This window comes from Saccostrea cucullata, unplaced genomic scaffold (assembly GCF_032062105.1).
Source record: "Saccostrea cucullata isolate Sc308-1 unplaced genomic scaffold, CSIRO_AGI_Scuc_v1 ctg1580, whole genome shotgun sequence".
NCBI classification, from domain to species: domain Eukaryota; kingdom Metazoa; phylum Mollusca; class Bivalvia; order Ostreida; family Ostreidae; genus Saccostrea; species Saccostrea cuccullata.
Genome location: NW_026938867.1, coordinates 60,688 through 83,201, shown reverse-complemented (window position 1 = coordinate 83,201; position 22,514 = coordinate 60,688). Strand labels below are relative to the sequence as shown.

Here is a 22,514-nt window from a genome sequence, read left to right as displayed (position 1 = left end):
CAAACCGTTAACTATATTTAACGATCTGATAAATATAGATTCACGATTTGTGAAACTATGATTAACAACTCTTAACTATAGTTTACGATCGTAAACTATAGTTTACAAACGTGAATCTATGTTTATCAACAAAATCTATTGTTAATGCTTATTACAGACAGATAAACTTAGATTATCATTCGTAAACTATTGTTAACAACCGTTAAATATAGTTTTACAGATGAAAACTATACTTAACGAATCGTTAACTATAGTTTACGGTTTGTAAACTATAGTTTACAGTCGATAAACCTAGTTTATCAAATGTGAAACTAGGTTTATCTCATTTTTGTGAATTTGGCGTGCCATAGATAAACTTAGATTAGCATTCGTAAACTATAGTTAACAACCGTTAAATATAGTTTTACAGATGAAAACTATAGTTAACGAATTATAAACTATAGTTCACGGTTTGTAAACTATAGTTTACAGTCAATAAACCTAGCTTATCAGTTGTGAAACTAGGTTTAGCTCATTTTTGTGAATTTGGCGTGCCATAGGCACTTGACGCGTTACATATTTTTCGTATCATATGTACAATCCATATATACATATTAATTCAATTACAATGTATTCGGAATGGGGTTACATTTTTCTAATGAGAACATTATATTTAGTCAAGTGTCCGTGGCTTTCGCTCATCTGTTAGACATACCCCCGGTAAACTCAACATGCAGGTGATAATTATGTTGTTATATAGACAACGGAAGTTCAAGACATCACATTTATCAGAAATTAAATTGCTATTACAGTCTTTGAGTCTTTTATTATGAGTTCATCGCGGAATATCAACCAACATAGGAATAGGAACATGACGCAATTGGAAACCTCGGCAATTCGCAGTATTTTTTTGGAATTCCTCTATACTATTTTTTTTTTTATAAATCCTGCAAATGATGGGGGATTTCAAAAGATTGTTAGGAAAACTGGTCTACAAACTACATACATGTATACAGATATTGTTATAAAAACAACTTCAGAGAGAGAGAGAGATATATATAGAGAGAGTACGTACATGTGTGTAGAATCAGAAAAAAATTATTCTGCAGATGATTAATAACAAGATAGGAATATATATATAGTTGTTAGTTCTTTAATCATTGAAACATACCATAAAGCAATTATTGTTGTTTAAAGTCAAAATATACGATGATTTTCAAGACTCTGCTTGAAAGAAAGTACTAGTTGTCCCCCGCTTTCGCGAAAGCGAGGGGACATTAAATCTCATTCGTCTGTCTGTCTGTCCGTCAGTCTGTCCGTCAGTCTTTCCGTCAGTCTGTCCGTCACAAAAACTTTAACCTTGCCCATAACTTTTGATTTAGTGGAGCTATGACTTTCATATTTTACATGTGTATTCCTTGTGACAAGACCTTTCTTTGGGTACCACCAAATTTGACCTTGAACTTGGAGTTTGACCCACTTTTACACAAAAATTCTTAACTTTTACTTTGGCCATAACTTTTGAATAGTGAGAACTAGGACTTTCATATTTCACATATGTATTGTTTGTGACAAGACCTTTCATTGGATAACAACAACCTTGACCTTTTGACCTTGACCTTGGAGATTTACGAACTTATAAAAAAAATTTAACCTTGACCATAACTTTTGAACGGTGAGGACTAAGGCTTTCTTTCTTCACATATGCAATTCTTGTGAGAAGGCCTTTCATTGGATATCAGTAGTATAAGCCTCCCCGCTAGCGCGGAAGATTCTGATTGGCTGAGAGAAAATCACGTGATTTGATTGGTTGAGGGGAAAGGGGGGTCAACTGAGTGCAGTCCTAACCCTAACTAACCCTAGCCCCCTAACCCTAACCCTAGCCCCTTAACCCTAACTAACCCTAACCCTAACCCCCTAACCCTAACCCTAACCCTAACCCCTAACTAACCCTAGCCCTAACCCTAACCCTAACCCTAAGTAACCCTAACCCCCTAGCCCTAACTAACCCTATCCCCCTTAGCCCCTTCTAACCCTAATCCCTTTTTTAACCCTAACCTATCCTATCCCCTAAATACGGGGTGCTTACATTGTTTACATGGGTACGTAGGTACTACTTTTTTTTTTGTTTTTATGCTGACTATACAGGTAAAAAATGCGCCGTGTGCAAAAAACATTGCAAGAATGTGATTATGACGTCACGCTTCAGAGTCTAGACAGTCTAGCCTAACCGGTTTGAACTGGTTTTAGTGAAAACAAGAACACAGATTTTGATTTTTCAATTTTATTCAGAATGAAAATACAATTATACACTGTCTTCTTAATTTTTTCCCTCTCCTTTTTCTTTAGATTGTTTTTTCTTCAGGCGATAAAGGGATGCGACAATATACATACACTTTATAAATAGGCCTATCTGTAAAAAGTCCTTGAAGGCTGTTTTCTTTCCGAAACCTCTTTTCTTCCAATTGATAAAAACACAATCCAAGTTGAATTTTCCAGGAACTCTTCTCCAGTATTGTATAAGGTTCACTCATGATCTTCAATTGGTATTTTTGATAACCATCATATCCATTTTTTCTCTCCTTCAGACAGTATTTTTCCTCTCTGGTGTCATGATTTTTTTCATAATCTTCAGGATCCAATTCCACTCTTTTTACCAACCAAAATTTTTTGTACTTTAAATTCGGTGGCCATTTTAAATAATTTCTGTTGCGTTTATAAAAATCCTGGATGGCTTCTTCTTTAATTTTCATCCATTCTCCAAAACGTTCTCCGTTAATAGACCAACAATACTCCATTTCCTCTGTCATATTTTTTGTCTGCTCCATTTTTTTTTACCTGTGTCCAATTCCAAGTACTCACACAGAATGATCATCAATGTCCAGCGCTGGTTTATATATAGCATGGATTTATTTTAGGGTCGTGTGCAAAAATACGTTTTACCTACGTTTTTTTTTATGCTGACTATACAGGTAAACGCCGTGTGTAAAAAAAAAAAAATATGCTGACTACACAGGTGAATACTTGGCAGCGAGCCAATTTTTTGTTTTAGGGCCGTGTGCAAAAAACTTACCTGTGCATTATGACGTCATCCACTGTATATAAATACGGTTTTCTCCGACTTTGGGTTCATTTTACCCTCAGAGCCATCACCTGATAGACATGGATTCTACTAGAGAAAAACAGGTACAGGCTCGACGCACATTGAAACGAAAAAGTACCGAAAGAGAAATAGATTTACCACCTAAACCCATTTCGGAGTATTATCACATGAGACCAGCTGAAAATTGGACCTCTCCGAAATTTAAAGCGCATGAAAATAAATATGTCGTTCATTTCGATGAATTTCCAGAAGAAGAAGAAAGCACAGCTTTCCTTCGACGATTATTCACAAACATGTTACAGGACTTCAAATCGAAAATGCAGTGTGATCCTAACGATTACCTTCAGCTGAACATAAGTCACCCATCTTTGGATTCAGACATTTCTTATGGGTTTATGCAATGTAAAGATTTAAACGAAGACGTCATTTTTAAAGAAATACAACGTGTGCAACAATCCAAAAAGGAGTTCAAAATCGGCGACGGCTCCACGAAATTCGATCTGTTACACATCGAGAATCCCCAGGGGAGTGGTGGAAACAGAACCAAACATCTACAACTGGATAAAGAAACTTTCAAGAAAAATAAACAATCCATCGTTCGGATCGTCAATCCCAATGATAAATTTTGTTTGGCTAGAGCCATCGTCGTCACTCGATTACACAGTCAGAAACCGGAACATCCAGACCCGGAATGGGAAAAACGATGGAAACGCATGAGATTAGGAGATCAATACTTAGACCAGAAACGAGAAGCCATAGCTCTCATGGAACAGGCCGGATGTGATATCACTCAAGCGTGTGGATCTGCAGAGTGGCCGAAATTACAACAGGTATTAGCTCCTCAGTATCGTCTGAAAATATTTCAGTTCAAATCTACTTCCACTAAACTCTGTTTAGAGCGCATCTTCAAAGGCTGGGGAGATGGAACTTGTTTGAACATTTTGTTAGACAACCGTCATTGCGATGCCATCATATCGATGCCGGGAGTAACGGGGAACCAATATTACTGTGATCATTGTGACGTGGGGTACACTAAATTCACAGACCATCGCTCCAAATGCCCTCATCGCTGTACCTTTTGTTTAGGACATCACCCTAATTGTCCCGATGAAGGGATCAAGATTAAATGCCAGGAATGCCATGGAATGTTTAAGAACAGGACCTGCTACGAAAATCATTTAAAATCCCATAGTAAGAAGACCAGCACTACTGTCTGCAATTTAATGGGGATATGCGAGAAATGTCAGTCCTGGATACCTAAGAAATTATTTCCTCATCACAAATGCGGAGATCAGAAACAGTGTAAGATCTGTAAGAAAATCGTCGATGCCGATCATCGGTGCTACGTTCGACAGAAGCCCAAGAAGAAGAAGAAGGGAAAAGGCACCTTAGAGTTTACCATTTATTTCGATTTCGAATGCACTCAGGAATCGGGCATTCACGTTCCTAATCTGTGTGTGGCACATCGCGTCTGTCAACATTGCGATGACTTACCCATAGACCAACCTTGTCCTCATTGTCAACACATGGGACCCCGTCAGCACCTATTTCAAGGCCCAGACACCTTAAAGAAGTTCATGGACTGGTTATTTCAACCCACTACAGGTACTAAGAATTCCACTTTAGTACACGATGGGGCCATCATCATCGCCCATAACTTCAAAGGATACGACGGACAATTCATTTTGAATTACATAGTGCATTCTTCTCCCCTGAAACCTAGCGTGATCATGAACGGGAGTAAGATCTTGTCCATGGAAATATGTGGACTCAAATTCATCGACTCTTATAGTTTCTTAACCTTTCCATTGGCCCAGATGCCCTCCGCTTTCGATTTGAAGGAAATGAAGAAAGGTTATTTCCCTCACTTTTTTAATACGGAACAGAACCAGAATTACGTGGGACCTTATCCACCGGCAGCTTTCTACAATCCGGACGAAATGACTACCAGTGGACGAAAAGCTTTTTACGAATGGTACGACCAACAGAGGGGAAAAGTGTTTGATTTCCAGAAAGAGTTTGTAGGGTATTGTATCTCGGACGTCGACATTTTACACAAATGCTGTGCACGGTTTAGAAGCACCCTCAAGAAGTTGGTCAACGTGGACCCTTTCCAGGAATCCATCACGTTTGCCAGTGCTGCTAATTTAGCGTACCGTCGAAATTTCATGCCTAAAGACAGCATTGCCATCATTCCGAACCTCGGGTATGATCCGGCACGACAATATTCGGCCAAAGCCTGTCGATGGCTCACCTGGATGAGTCATCAGAATGGATGTCACATACGACATGCCAGAAACGGAGGCGAAGTCCCGATCGGAAATTATACCGTCGACGGATACCAGGAAGCGACTCGTACCGTCTACGAATTTTACGGATGCTATTGGCACGGATGCCCCACTTGCTATCCCAGTTTACAGACGGAAACTCATCCTCACCGGACCCAATTTACTTACCAACAATTACACGAGAAAACCCTCAGAAGGACTGCGGATTTAGAGGACATGGGGTACAACGTGTGTAGTATCTGGGAGCACGATTTCGATCAACAAGTGCAACAAGATGAGACTTTACAGCAATTTGTACGAGATCTGGACATTCCGGATCCTTTGAAACCTCGAGAAGCCCTGTACGGAGGCCGGACCAATGCCACTAAATTATATTGTGATGAAGGGGACATGAGATACGTGGACGTGTGTTCCTTATACCCTTACGTATTGAAACACAGACCTTTTCCCTTAGGGCATCCCGAGATCATCACAGACGACTTCCAGGACGTGAGAAGTTATTTCGGTCTCATTCACTGTCGGGTCTTACCACCCCGAGGCCTCTTTCACCCCGTATTACCTTATCGGACGGGAGGTAAGTTATTATTTCCCTTATGTCGCACCTGTGCCCAACAACAAGACTCTACGTCTCAACACCCATGTCAACACACCGACCGGGAACGTAGTCTCACGGGTACTTGGGTGACGTGCGAATTACATAAAGCCTTGGACATGGGGTATACCTTAGAGCAAACTTACGAAGTGTGGCATTTCAAAGAACGCAGTCAAGACTTATTTAAAGAGTACATCGATACCTTCCTCAAGATCAAACAGGAAGCGTCCGGATTTCCCTCCGAATGTAAGACCTCAGAACAAGAACAAGATTACATTCGAGAAGTGTTATACAAAGAAGGATTCATGATGGACATTCTCAGTATCAAGAAGAATCCAGTGTTAAGAACCATTGCTAAACTCTTTTTAAATTGTCTGTGGGGAAAATTTGCTCAACGCTTGTTATTACCCAAAGTCAGATACTTGGACGAAGTAGAGGAATTACATCAACTCTTACAAAATTCGACGGTCGACATCAAGGGTGTGCGACTCTTAGTCAATAAAGAAGATTCCATTGAAGACAAGATTCTAGTGAATTTTCAAGACAAACAGGAATTCGTCGAAGAATGTCCCTTTGGAAACGTGATCCTAGCTTGTTTTACCACCGCCTATGCTCGCTTACATCTCTACGAGACTTTACGACCTTTAGAAGAACGGGGCCTTTATTTCGATACGGACAGTATCATTTACCAACATAAGGAAGGAGCTTTTAATCCTACTTTGGGCCATAGTTTAGGAGAATGGACCGACGAATTAGACGGGGATCACATCACTAAATTCATGTCGGCAGGTCCTAAAAATTATGCTTTCCGAACGGACAAAGGAACCGAGGTTCATAAATGCAAAGGGGTCACTCTCAACCATCGAACCTCTCAGTTGGTGTGCCCAGAGACTTTACAAAAAATGCTCATGGGAGAAATAGAGGAAATAAAAGTTCCCTATCCCAGCAAAATCCAGAGGACCCGGGATTGTGAGGTCGTGAACAAACCTTCAGAGAAAACAGTTAGAATTGTATATGACAAGAGACAAATTGTAGAGAATTATAACACTTTACCTTATGGTTATTGATATGTTTGTTTGTTTGTTTGTTTGTTTGTTACAAATAAAAAATTGAATTGTTTTTATGTGTTGTTTTTTTTTCTCTATAAAAAGGTATTCTTATTCAAAATCAAAGGTCATTTCTAATCATGGGGAGTCGCGAGCCAGACCAACCCATGCGTTTTCCCCAGTATGCTCAGCTCTCAAAGAGAGAAGCTACTTTTGAGCAGGGATGGCCAGAACCTCTCTTAGGGAAAATACCAGACCTAGCTCGAGCTGGGTTTTTCTACAGGGGAGTGAAAGATAACGCTACCTGTTTTCATTGTGGAATGACTTTAACCAATTGGGATCTTGAGGAGGATCCTTATGCAGAACATGCTTATTGGAATCCCAATTGTCCTTACATCAATCAGTATAAGGGTCGAAGCTGGGTGATGAGTATATTTGTCGGGGACTTAGAGAAGCAGGGATATAAACCTTTCATTAAGATCAAACCTCTACTGAACCCACAACCAGACGTCCAGGCTCGAGGAAAATGTCACATTTGTTTAGACGAGGAATTACAAATCGCTTTTCTACCTTGTGGACACCTATGCTGCTGTGCTTTGTGTGCTCCTTCTTTTCATTTTTGCCCCATCTGTCGTGGCGAGATTCAACAGTCCAAACGGATATTTCTGTGTTAACTATAAATAAAAGGACAGAACTCAAATTTAGTGTTTTCTATTGTTAAGCAATCAGACCTAGATTTTTTTTCAGTGATAAAAGAATGAGATTATTGAATTATTCTTAATTTAAAATTCTCTATTGGTTTTTTCCTCTGCAAGTTAAAAAATAAATACTCCAGTCTCTATATAAAAAGGAGACCTACAAATCCTAGAGATCATTTCTGATCTGAGTGAGGGACAGAGCACACACGTCATGGAAGTTTTAAACTCAGAGTATCGTTGGAAAATAGTAGAACCTAAAGAGGGTACTAGTTTAAAGGGAGAATGGATGAAAAACAAAGAGGAATGTATTCAAGATTTCTTTGATCAGAATCCAGGACAAACAGGTCTCCATGAAATCTACCTGTATAAGAGAATCAAGTTACCTGATCCCATAGGGGACAGCATCCTGCTCTTAGCAGGACCAAGACATCCCAAGTATCGGGAATTCAAATGGAAAATCAATTACGTCTTGCCTCACCAGAGAGAGGGACCCGAAAGCACTTTGTTTCAAGGGAAATGGATAGAAAAACCCGGAGATTGTATTAAAGATTATGGTAAGAAAGTGGGCCCCCTAAAAAGATACGATATCATTAACCGTGGTAACCGTTGTGAAACACACTATTTGTACATGAGGAGACCTTTTCCCATACAAAAGGAACTGAAGAAAAGTTTTGAATGTTTATTATTATAATGATGTTCTTGTTCTTGTTGTTATGAATAAAAAATAAAAGAAAAACCCAAAAATTCTAGTGTTGTTTTTCCCTATAAACACACAACTACGCGCTCTCTCTATACATTAGGTTTTGTAAGGATGACGTCACAATCAGGGATTTGAATCGCTGCCAAGTATTAACCTGTGTACATAAAAAAAAACGTAGGTCTATCGTATAGGTTTTTGCACACGGCGCCAGTATTACCTGTGTAGTCAGCATAAAAAACGTAGGTCTATCGTATATGTTTTGCACACGGCTCTTACAGTAAAGGTATATATATATATATATATAAAGCGGAGCTTTATTCAAGAGGTATATATCAAACAACTCTCTCTCATTCTGAAAAAGGACACGAAACAAGTCAGACGTGTTTTTCCCCAAAAGATGCAGTATCGTTGGTATTGTGAGAGTCCCATTAGTCAGTGTATGTACATGCAAGGAGACTGGATGAAAACTAAAATAGGAGCCATCATGGATTTCTATGAAAATCATCCAGGCTATTCCCTGGACAATGTGTGGTTGGAAAAAAGAATGAAAATCCCACCTCTAACAGGATCTACAGTGAGGGTGAAAATCAACCAACATTATCAGCAATACAAATGGGTTACTTGTACTCAAAGGAATCTTCTGACACCCATCAACACCATTCGGAATGAAAGTTCATGGTTCTCGGACATTGGAGATTGTCTGAAATATTATATCAAGATGGAGAAAAAAGGACTGACGTTTCCACCTCATTATTGTCCTACAGAGTACGTGTATTGTCGCATCCCTTTTTCCCAGATTAAAGACTCGATGGAAAACAAAGGACCTGGGGTGTTGACGCGACTGATTGAGGACCGATCATCATCAGAAGAAATAGAAGTGTAAATCATTGAATAAATTTTTGAATTTTTTAAAAAGAAGTGTTGTTATAAATAGAAGGGTCACAGGTCCTGTATTTTTGTTGCTAAAGTATCTCACTAAAGTATCTCACTGAACATGGTCATCCATTTAAAACAGGTATAATTTTTTTTTTACTTCTTCAATTTTAAGGTATATAAGGTCAAAAGGATTCAATTTCACATGAACACAGTTTCATAGAAAATAAGTCTGTCTAACATAAAACAGGAAAAAAAAAAAGCCATAATTTTTTTCTAAAAGGTGCTGTATTTTTGAGAGTGTGCTAATGGTTACAGAAAACTTAAGGAGAGGAAAGCCTATTTTTTTTTTTATTTATTTATTTATTCAATTGGAGTGGTACAAGTCATACATATAGTAAACAAAAAATAAGATTAAGAATGCAAACCTGCATGGCTTTTCAGTTTCACTCCTGTTTATGTATGGGTGAGGTTTATATATATATTATCCCATTATTTAATGATTTGCCATAAAAAATGCAAGACTTTAAAATGATCTGTATTCAGTTTTATACAGTTCACCTATTAGACAGTCTGGTAATCAAAAGGAAAAAAAATTTAAATGTTCAGATTTAAAAAAGAAACTTTTAGAAAATAAATTAATTTTATTAATTTAATTCGTTTGATAACTTATGTTTAATCTTTAAAATTCAGGTTTTCCTTGGACAAAAAGAAAGGGATTCAACCCCCTTCCCTACTCCCCTTGGGTGTGGGGTAAGAGTAACTTTTACACCATCCTCTTTTCATAAAAAGATTATTTTACACATCATACCCACTATCTACATGAAATGTCATGAGTTATAAAGGAAAAAAAGGGGGGGGGGGGTCCAATGTTCCTTAATTTAATGTGGATACATATAGTTTTAAAACATTATGACTACTTGGAAATGTATGGATCTTTTGTCTTTAGCATCCTTTAGAACAGAGATTCTTCAAAATTGCATGAGGAATTTCAACAAGTGTATGAATGATAGCTAATGCTGAATCATTATATTTTGATATTTATGGATATTCAACAGTGTGAACTTTAAATATGTATAAGTCAGACAGTTTTGGAAATTTCCATCATCAGAAAATTTTATTTGACTGTATTAAAATCAGTAATTTTAGATAAACAGTAAGAAGATTGCACATACACTGTTACTTTCACACTCTGGTATTACATATATGAAAAGTTTGAATGACTAAGGATTAATGGTAATGATTTAAAAGACATGGCATACCAAATGAATATCAAAAATACTCAGTCCTCAAGATTGAAAGTTTTAAAAGATTAAAAGTCTGAAAGTTTTTAAAATTGAAATCCTAAAAGTCTGAAAACCTAAAAGTCTGAAAAAGTCTGAATCTCAAGATTTAAATATACATATTGTGTTTTGAAGGATTGAAAGTCAGTATATGATTTTGCTCGTAAAACTCTCTAAAATGAAGAAGCCCATTCAGTGACATATTATAGAAAGAGTCTGAGATTTTATACCTAATTCCTTACAAATAAAAAAATATCACTCTGAGATCCTTAAATAATGAAGATTTTAATGTAGTAGGAATACATTGACCTTTAACCTGAAAAGTCAAAAGTGAGGTGTTAAGATATTCATGGAAAACAATGGTATAGCAAAAAATTGTGCTGATCTTTAACCTAAAAATTCAAAAATATATGAAGTTTGTTTAATTAACCTATCCATTGATGAATATTAACTAAATAATTAAATTTAGCAGATGTCCTCCTCACTTTGACCTTTTGACTAAAAACTTAATAAGGTCATTTATTTACCTTTTGTGTAACTTTGATGAGTATCTTATATGTTGGATATATTAACAAGACACAATCTAATCTGAGTAAAGAGGAAACCTGGAAAAAAGCTTTTATCCCTTTGTATGAACAAATTAATTGATGTCATACAGATATCTTAACCAGAATATCAGAATAATCTGAGGACTCTTAAATAAAAAGTTCTCATTATACTAGTCAGAAACTATTAGTCTACCTGTCAAACAAAAAATATGTCAACTCAACAAAGTAAGTAAGGTTCCTTTTCTTCAAAAAGTAAAATTTTGATGCATTGGGTAAGTGTTTGTTACTTTATGCCTATAAAGTAAAATATTTCTTCCATTTTGACTGTATGGATTAAGAACTGTTCATATAATTGAATCGAACTTATTTCTTTCATGTCATTCTTAATGTCATAGTACCCATCATTCATAATATGTACAAGTCTCAATCCTAATAGATGAATCCACATTTTGTTTTTATTTCACATCACTTGGCGGCCATATTTGAGGGAAACTCAGAATTCTCTGTCCATGTTAATTTTCTGGTGTATACCTTCATCATTTGACATAACTCATTTACTTCTTGTATTCTGATTGCCTAAATCAGAGATATTCATACATAGAAAGAGAACAAAAAATGAATACAGTGAATTTATGGCAATAATACCTACATGTTTGATACATAAATAGAAATATATTTTTTCATTTCTTTTTTACCTTTGGATTGACCCTGAATAGAGATACCATTTACTTTTTGGCAAGAGTAAACTATATACTGCTTGACTAAACATGGTTTGTATATTGAAATATGAAATGGTTTCTTTAATGCTTAAATCATTATACTACTGTCCTAGTGAGAATTATGCTCAATCAACTTTGTGAAATATTCCCAACTTCCAATGCTTTTTTATTTACATAAAAAAAAAACTGACTCAAATAAAATTGTTTTCTCATTTATTTTATATGAAATAACATGCTGACAGTGAATCTAATCATTTTTTTAAAACTGGTTCAAGTAATGTTAACAATTGTCTAAAAATGCTCAAATGTAAGTTTATTTCATACAAAAATACCTTAAGTGTATAGACTAAATGTACTTATAGATTCAATATATTGACTAACCCCTTTGTAGTAAAAAACATTTTTTAAACCTGATTTTCTTGTTTATTCTCTCATATATTTCCTAATTTGAGTATTAGCAAATTATTGATTACATGAACAAACAAATTTAAGACAAAACTACAATATATGCTGAAAACCCTGAAATGGTTACATATGTAAGATGTGTAACACATCATATACAACTTTAAAGTCTACAAGATTTTAAGCTAACCCTATTATACAATAAGACTACTTTTTTCAAAGTTATGAGAAATTCTCCACAAAAAATGTATTTATGCAAAAGATGAATGTTAGGGTACACTTTTAAAATACATTTTACATGAATCACATAAAGAACATTACAAATCATTTCTTTGTGTTTGTTTTCCTTTGGAACATCTGTGAACAAACATTCTGTTTTGTCTTTCTGATACATGAAAAGCGTTCAAAAATCATTTGGAATTGTTGTGTTAAACCCTGATATAATAATTTTAAGAGTTTCTGGTGTGTGCCCTACTTAGAATTTTTTAAATAATGTAACAGAGATGAAACTCATAATTTGATTTTTAATCAGAAATGATAAAGTTATCAGGTTTCCACATGCTTTTTTGACACATCATATACATTTATTACTGTACTAGTATGTCTTTGGTAGGAAATCAACAGAACTTATTCCACGTAACAAAAATGAAACATGTTAGAAATTGAAAGATATTTTTGTGTACCAATGCATTATATTATACAAGACAATCTCTTTCTTTCCCTGTGATGAAAAATTCTCTCCTACATATAAAATGTAGATGAACTTATTTGGATGATGCCATTTTCACATGCTAATAAGAAACTAGTTCAACTAAACTAAAAAGCAATCATTAAATTTTACAGATAATAAAGGAAAATATCAAGACAGAAAGTCCAGGAATTGAAATAACTAGTTATCATCTAAAGATGTATATGTTTGAATTTATTTTAAATTCACAAGCAAATGATATGCTGACATTTAATCTTTCAAACTTAAAAACTTTCCATACTTTTGAATGAAGATCTTAAAATCTATAGGAGTCTACCCCATGCCTACATGTATCTATTTATGACTGCAGGTATGTAAATCACCATGAAATGTTTCAAGTCAGTAATATTATCTTGTAGGAAAATGATCCAAAAATCTATAGAAAATCTCCTATCCATTCTTCACTTAAGATGTAAAGTTTGAAGGTTACAAATAATTGACAAAGGTAGTTATCTCAATAATCTCATGCTTTGACCTTGAATATTGTCCTATACAACTAAGTGCATTACTCCAAACACTACATGTGTAGTAAGAATAAAATTTATGGAATAATAAAAATATTCAACATATTATCACAGATTATAGGACACATGCATCTTTATGGGGGGAGGGGTCTTATTGAGACCTATTAAATTCAAAATAGGACAAACACAAACAAAATGTATTTACAGTTCCAGGAAAGTAAAAAAAAAAAAATACACCAAAGCTAGCTTCTGAATATCTGTGTCATTTTTAGGGGGTTGTAGAAATTAAAAATAAAGGATCCAATGTATAATAACCAGACATAACAACTGTCTTCAATTTGAATATGATAAATAAACAGAAACCCAAGATATTACATAATAATATTTAAATAAACACCCTTGGACATTGTACATTTGATTAATATTTTAATTCTTTCCTAAGAATTTACAACTAATTTTTATAAAGTCTATAAGTTATCACACAATTTTGAAGTTATTGCATTAAATGATTCATATCAGTAATCTCAGGAACTAACTTTTACTCAGGAGTAAATGATCCAAAAATCTATAGAAAATCTCCTATTCATTTTTTACTAATGATGTGAAGTTTGTATGTTACAAATTATTTTCAAATGTAGTCATCTCAATAATCTCATGCTTTGACCATGACAAATTATCCTATAAAACTATGTGTATTACTATAACCTGATATGTGTAGTAAGCATATGAAGTGTATGAGATGATAAATAATATTCAAGATATTATTGCATCACAGATTATTGGGCACCTACATCTTGATGTGGGATATTAAGGGACCTTTACATATTTCAATTTCTAAATTTCATTATAGGCCACAATACACACATATACACAAATAAAATATATTTACATTTCCAGGAAAGTAATAATTACATTAAATATAGCATCTGGATATCTATGTAATTTCTAAGGGGTTATAGAAATAAGATGAAAAATAAAAGGTTTAAATGTATACTTCTCATACATAACAACAGTCTTCAATAGAAATTGGTAAAAAAATAAAAGTCACATTCAGATACTTTGAAGATGGTGAGATTAAATTCATGCTTTCAGAAAATCATGTTCTCAATACTTGATTTGACTAGATCTCAGTTTAATAAATGGGTACATCTTATCCATAGTCAGTGTCTGACAGTAAAATGATACAATCCTGTTACTTTGTCATCCTGTAAACCACAGTCTATGATAATACTGGTTAAATTCGTTGGAAATTATATTTATCTATGTGCTTCTTAAATCCTCCATCCATCTCCTGTTTGATTTTCTTGTTTCAGTGTTCCAAGAGAGGATATTCTGTTAGTCTTTGCATAATCTGATAGTCTTTCACCATTCTGAGAGTAGACATAGATCATTTCCATAAGCCCTCACTAGAGAATCCTGAAAAATATAAAAAAAAAAAAAAAGTCTTAGTTGAAAAAAAAAAATTGTTATACAATATAAGCTTGATGGAATTCTAAATATAGACCAAAAAAAAGTATAAAATAGTAAACATTTGTATAAACAGACCTCAGTTGTGAACTGGCTTCATTATGGGGAACAGCTTCAGCAAAGAAATGAGTAAAAACTCTAGATTAGAGGAAAGTGAATGGTTACTTAAACAGGAGGGAGGAAAAGATATCATACCACCTCCCTTGATGGTAGAACATCCTGTAGAATTTATACCACCTCCCTTGATGGAAGAAGAAGCCAATGAGGAATATAACCTTTTATTACCCATAGAAGGTAAGAATTACTTGGATTACCCTGAAAGACCTTTGACTAGAGAAGAAGAAGTCAAGTTTATAGATGATAAGAGAAAACAGTTGTCAGTAAAAAAATTTTGTTAAAGACACATGAATTTTAGCCCACAAAACCATTGGAGAAGATACAAGGATTAATGGAGGGAGTCCAAACTGAACTCTTGGAAGACATTAAGGCTCATTATGAGAGTAACTTTCCAGTGTTTGTTTATTACAAAATTATGTATTCTGATTAAAAAAAAGAAAAAAAAGTTTTCACTTTTATTTGTTGTGCCTTTGACCATTTAAATTGACCTTATGGTCAAGATTGTGATATATACACTCTGATAATCATCTATGATGTCTCTAGGATGTTTACCTCAAAAGATTGAATCAGGGTATTTGTGTTCAAAGAGCTGAAGAAACTTAATACAGACAGATCTAAGATTTTGGAAGCATACATATTGATGAGGTTAAAGGAGATATAACACTTGGATTCATTACTACATTATTAAAAAGAAAGAACACAAACTCATAGAAATGATATTGAAAGTACCTTTTATGAATAAAGTGTCATGCTCCAAGGTATTATTTTTATAAACAGGATAAGGTTTACAACAGTCCCATACACTCATAAGAAGATCTTGGGTAGTAGAAACACCAGGGAATTTTATTTCCACACAATCAGATCATCTTACATCAGTTATAAGGTTACAATCTTTATACATAGTCAAGAGGGTCATTAAGATTTCTTTTCTGGTCATCCTGATGTGCTACATTATAGTATTCTTTCCCTGTGATATAATGTTAATATTAAATGGGAAATTCAGAATTCATCAGCAATTGGAGTCAAAACTTGCTATCTTTACCAACTATGATATTAAGGAAGTTGGGGGGGGGGGTTACAAATTAGCCATATTTAACTTATTCTATAGATATGCTATCTTCAGCTGTTAACTATCATTTGGCAAAGAAAACTTTCATACATTTTAGTTTCAAACTTTGATCATGCATTTTTGTATATATATTGAAATGGAGCTCTTCTTCTTCTTCTAAAAGGAGATCAATATAGTCTAAAAATGACCATGACCACCAAGCCCTTTTTATTTAAATATATCATTTACATATCAATTCAAAATTATAAACATGCACATGTAAAAAAAATAAATAAAATAATAAATAAATATATATTACAATTGTATCTCATTGAAACTTTACCTTCAAGTTTGTGTGTTTCTATGTTGGTTGACTAACTGTGTATTTCCAAAGGAAGAGCAGACAGTCTGAACTTCATAGAGAATGGATTATAGATGGTTAGGAACAATACATATCTTCCAGGTTGAGGACTGTAGAAATAAAACCATTTTGTTAATATGACAGAGTACTGTGTGAAACAATGCATGTTTAAAAATTGAACAAACATGTACAATGCCAAAAAAGTTCATGAAAATGTTTGTTTTTAATCTCAAAACAAATTGTTTTTAACATTAACTCCAGATGAGACAAGTTCATCATGTTATCTTTAGATAATAAAAAAAGCACAATTACTGTATCAATATTACAAATAAAATGATTATCAAATTAATTATTTAGACACTAAAAGACTTTTTATTAACAGCAGATTCAATTTTGGTTTAATATCTGTCAGTACTGCATACAGAAAAATACATCTTTTTTAGCATCATCACAGTACAACATGTAGTCCTTAATTTTTTGAAAAGCTCATTACCAAGAAACAAAAGTGAAAATGAAAATATATGTATACCATATATCACACATATTTAGAATCAAAACAAAAAGTAAATAACTTAGAATTAAATCTTTTGTAACTTCCTCCTTTTCTCTTATTAGATTCCTAATTAATATCTCTTTGATCACCATTTAGTAAGTCTGAATTCCATGGCCATGGGTAACATACATAATGAATTATGAAATTAAATCATATAATTTATACAAAAGGACTTATTAATATTCTGAAGATCCCTTAATCATGTGTTAATATATTTTAGACAAAATAAGACTGTGCTTATATGAATGTAAGTTAGAGACAACAGATCACATAAGTATTACACAGTAATTAAATTAACCATATAATCATGCTTAAATGCAAAGATGACCTTCATAGGAAAAGTATAAACAATTAAAAAAAACAAGACAAACTTACCAGAGATATTCAACTATATGCCCAATTAGCCTATGCATTAAATAATCCAGTGATTGATTACATCTCAGCTGATCCTGAAAAAAAAAATCATACAATTCAGTGATACACAATTAACCTCATTTTACAATGTAAGTAAAGTAATAATTTACAGACAAAAGGGATAGAAATGTAAAAGATACCATGTATTTTACTAAAATTTAGTGAATATTTTTCTGATTGAAATTCAATCATAGAATGACCCATCATAGAAATATTAAATGTACTCTGAGTTACATGCAGGTTATACATGTACAAGTGTAAATCACATGAAATGAGGATAAATACAGTACATTTACATTCAAAACAGAACTTTACATAATCATGATTAAATGCAAAGATATGTCCATCATAGGAAATGTAAACAAAACAAAGACAAACTTACCAGAATTATCCAATTATATGCCCAATTAAATAATCCAGTGAAACAACATCTTAGCTGATCCTGAAAAAAAAGCATACAATATTCAGTGATACTCAATTTAATCTCATTTTACAAAGGAAGTAAAGCAACAATTGACAGACAAACAGGACAGAAAACATGTTTAAATGTAATGTGATAGTATTGATTTTATATTGATTTTAATTTATTGTATTTTTCTTTCAGATGCCATTGAAAGTTATAAAATAACTTTCAATAATAAACTTGATTTAAAATAAATATGTTTTATATAAACATTAAACAAGTAATAAATAAATTTGTAACAACTTTCTATAATTAAAGTCTAGAAATCTCTAGAGCCCTAAACTTAAAACTTAACTTTTAACCTTGAATAAATACATAAGTAAAAATAGCCATTGGTCAATAATTTCCCGCCAAAACCTTTGACCCCCTTTGTCCAGTGTGTCCAGCTAATTACTAGCCCAGGAGCAGTCAATGTGTATAGTTGTGTTTTTGTATTTTTGGAGAAATCTTTAAGACCACTGACAGTAAGTTGACTTTTTGACATTCCTATTTCATATTAATATTTTCCTATTAATTACTGAATGAAAGAGGCATATGAGAGATTTATTAAATTATTTAAGTTTGTCAAAAGCTGATGAACTAGTTGATTTTAAACTTTGTAATGAATGTATTTTATGACACAAAGAATATGATATATAGTGTATGGATGTTATTTATAAATTGTAGATATTGATAATCCATATAAGCCATACACACAAATCATGTATTAGAGAGGGATTCATACCCATAGTCTGGTATGTTGCTATATGTACATAAAGCAAGTATATAATTGGAAATAGTCATTATATCCACTATTATGAAGTGAATAAGAGTAATATCATTTGTATATTTAAAGTCAAGAGGTATAACTCATTGATATGTGTCAATATTTAATATTTTATAATCTAATTAATTATATAGTAATTATTTGATTTATGATGACAATAGATTCTGCTGTTATATGTGATATTAACTTGAGTAAATGTATTTTATGTTATTTTGCAGAATCTGGTATGGTATATGATGATTTATTTTATACAACTGTATTAAACATCATCAACAGTGAATCAGAATCTTTTCATTATTGCTGCTCCCGCTACAGTAATGCAAAATAATATCTCTTATATATGGATACCTATACTCTAATCAATCATATTAAATGTCATTCGTAAAATGTATTTTTTAAGACAGATTTATTTAGGATCGACTTTTTATATGATAACATGAATAGCACGCCATACTTTCACCACATGTCAAAACATTCTCTCAAATTACACAGAAATGGGTTATTCAGCATAGCTGACATTAAACATATAGGTGAGCGATAACATAATCACAATCATAAACAATGTGAAACAACTTTAAAGGACCTACACTGTGGATTACAAGCCTTTTTCACTGGGGTAAAATCTTTGCCGAAATTCGCCATGGCTGCCCGAAACCCCGAACCCGACTGTATAAAAGATGAAGTCATACAATAACATAACACTGATGTAGTATTACATGATTTTTTTTTATTTTATTTCTTAAAAACTATAAGGGGGGTTTACCAAAAAAAAAATTAATAAGAAAAAAAAATTTAAAGTTATTTTAAAAAGAAATTCTAAGTTTTTAAAAAAAGTGACCTGGTGTTATAACTTGACAGACATAACACACATATGTTTTTTGTATTGTGTGTTATTTGTTTTTGTCTTTCAGTAAAAAATTCAGTTCAAACTGGTTAGGCTGGCTAGACTATAAGCGGTCTAGACTGTAAATGAAAAAAGTGTGACGTCATAATCACATTGTATTTATACAGTGGATGACGTCACAATGCATAAGGTAAGTTTTTGCACACGGCACTTTACAGAGGATGCAAACAGGTATATATAAGAAAACACAGGTAAAAGGTATATTTCTTTTGCACACGACCCTCAGTTTTTTGCACACGGCACTTTATAGAGGATGCAAACAGGTAAATATAAGAAAACGTAGGTAAAACGTATTGATGCACAGGGCCCTTACAGTAAAGGTATATAAACCAGAGCTGGACATCGACGATCATTCTTCGTTAGCATTCTGAATTCAACACAGGTAAAATATGGCAGAGGAAAATACAAAGGAGACCGTACCAGAAACACAGGATCTTTTAGACGTAGATGACAGGAGAATGATATGCGGTATCTTAAATCAAATGGCCTTTATCATGCAGATAATTCATAATGATATAGGTGATTTTAGAAAAGAAGTGATGGAAAAGATTCGCCAACAAGGAAGGAAGACACACCAGTTAGTGAAAGAAATACAAAAACTGGAAAAAAAGCATCAAGAACCCAAGATTTCAGGGACCCACCAGACCAAACCTTTAGTGAAAGAAGGAGACAAAAAAGAGAAAAAGGAAGAAAACAGAGAGATTCCAGGCCCCAGCACTACTCACAAGAGGAAACTATCCCTGACCACTGATAAGGGACAGAAGAAGAAGAAACAGAAAATGTAAATTGTATGTATATTTTCACTTGAATAAAATCTGTGTTCTAATCTGTCTTGTTTTCAGTAAAACCAGTTCAAGCCGGTTAGGCTAGACTGTCTAGACTGTGAATGCGTGACGTCATAATCACATTCTTGAAATGTTTTTTGCACACGGCGCATTTTTTACCTGTATAGTCAGCATAAAAACAAAAAAAAAAGTAGTACCTACGTACCCATGTAAACACAGTGTAAGCACCCCGTATTTAGGGGATAGGATAGGTTAGGGTTAAAAAAGGGATTAGGGTTAGTTAGGGTTAGGGTTAGTTAGGGTTAGGGGACTAGGGTTAGTTAGGGTTAGGGTTAGGGCTAGGGTTAGGGTTAGGGTTAGGTTAGGGTTAGGGTTAAGGGGCTAGGGTTAGGGTTAGGGGGCTAGGGTTAGTTAGGGTTAGGACTGCACTCAGTTGACCCCCCTTTCCCCTCAACCAATCAAATCACGTGATTTTCTCTCAGCCAATCAGAATCTTCCGCGCTAGCGGGGAGGCTTATACTACTGATATCAATATCTTTTACCCTTTGACCTTGACCTTGGAGTTTTAACTACTTAATAAAACTTTAAGCTTGGTCACAACTTTTAAACAGTAGATACTATGACTTTTATATTTCACATATGTATTGTTTGTGGCAAGACATTTCATTGGATACCAACAACCTTGACCTTTTGACCTTGACCTTGGAGATTTACGTACTTATGAAAAAACTTTAACCTTGACCACAACCTTCAAAAGAAATCAACTTCAATGTTACTTGCTAAATAAATGACATATGATAGGATGTTCATATATTATTAAACACAATATGTCATAAAAAATAGCATCTCACCCACAAAGACACCGAAAGCGGGGGACCACAATTCTTTGAATTTGCTTGTTTTAAGCTTGCCCTTTAGATATTGGAGCCTTCAAGTGGCTACATCATCCTATTGACTAAAATCCAGCAATATGAAATTGTAAAATATTTATTCTATAATTCTATAATGTACGCGTACATGAATCAAATTGAGCATAAATTAAATACATTGAGCATGTGGAGTCTTATGATTCTAATGAATTAATTTCCAAAATGAAAATTTTGAGAGAAAAAATATTGCACATTTAAATAACAACACCTGGATATTTTTTTCAAAACTCCGAAACCTAAATGCACGTCTTCAGGTCTAAATGAAATGAAAACGCAATGGCATAAACAGGTCCTGTTGAAAAGTAAGAAGAAGAAAAATAATAGACGGAGAAATCGATCGAAGGATGGGGATAGTAAAATCTTGGATTGTGGAAGTAAAATGGGTACATGCTGCAACCGTTTAGCTTAATTGGAGTGGATGAATGAATTGTAGTACATTAGTATCAGTATACAAATATCGATGGATTAAGAAGATAACGAATAGCAATCATACTCAAAGCCAGGTCCATTGAATCAATACACAGGAAAGATTCCAGACGACTGGCGACGGGCAAGTATTGTTCCAATTTTCAAGAATGGGGACAAACATCTAGCTTCGAACTGTCGACCTGTATCATTAACATCTATCCCTTGTAAACTACTGGAACACATTATACATAGCCAAGTCATGGACCATCTAGATGAGAATTCCATCCTCTCCAACAGTCAACATGGATTCCGCTCTAAGCGTTCCTGTGAAACTCAGGTGGTGTCCACCATAAACAATCTAGCCCAGAATCTAGGAGAAAAAGGTCAAGTAGACATTATCCTGCTTGACGTTTCTAAAGCCTTCGATAAGCCCCCCCCCCCCCAACCAGCGACTAGCTCATAAGCTAAATTACTACGGGGTACGAGGCACCACTCTCCAATGGATTAGAGACTTCCTATCAGATAGGACACAGCAAGTACTTCTAGAGGGCCATACTTCCTCAACTGCACCAGTGGTGTCAGGAGTGCCACAAGGGACAGTCCTAGGACCTTTACTGTACCTCCTCTACATTAACGACCTACCTGAAAGGACGCTGTCAGATACTGGCCTTTCTGCAGATGATTGCCTCCTGTGCAGACTCATTACAAATAAGGATGATGCAGTTACCTTACAGAAGGATCTTGATTCTCTGACCAGATGGGAGGAGGACTGGCAGATGGCATTCCACCCATAAAAATGTTTAGTACATGTAATACAAATTACCAACAAGCGGAAACCCATCACCGCTACTTACTC

The 22,514-nt window shown here is 34.2% G+C and overlaps 2 protein-coding genes and 1 long non-coding RNA gene across 3 annotated transcripts; 2 read left to right on the top strand and 1 right to left on the bottom strand.

The window, feature by feature from the left end:
* Window positions 1-4,812: 4,812 nt before the first annotated feature.
* Window positions 4,813-7,029, top strand: LOC134251558 (uncharacterized). The gene has a single exon (XM_062733960.1). The coding sequence runs from the start codon at window positions 4,813-4,815 to the stop codon at window positions 7,027-7,029; it is 2,217 nt and encodes a 738-aa protein (XP_062589944.1).
* A 119-nt stretch (window positions 7,030-7,148) lies between these two features.
* LOC134251557 (baculoviral IAP repeat-containing protein 7-like) lies at window positions 7,149-7,682 on the top strand. Its single transcript, XM_062733959.1, has one exon. It carries the CDS (start codon window positions 7,149-7,151, stop codon window positions 7,680-7,682), a length of 534 nt encoding a protein of 177 aa, XP_062589943.1.
* Window positions 7,683-12,498: 4,816 nt separating this feature from the next.
* LOC134251552 (uncharacterized) lies at window positions 12,499-19,389 on the bottom strand. Its single transcript, XR_009988781.1, has 5 exons — window positions 19,220-19,389; window positions 17,786-17,845; window positions 17,365-17,438; window positions 16,419-16,546; window positions 12,499-14,859 (listed from the first exon to the last, which is right to left on the bottom strand). It is a non-coding gene; the product is annotated as an uncharacterized LOC134251552 (long non-coding RNA).
* Window positions 19,390-22,514: the final 3,125 nt, after the last annotated feature.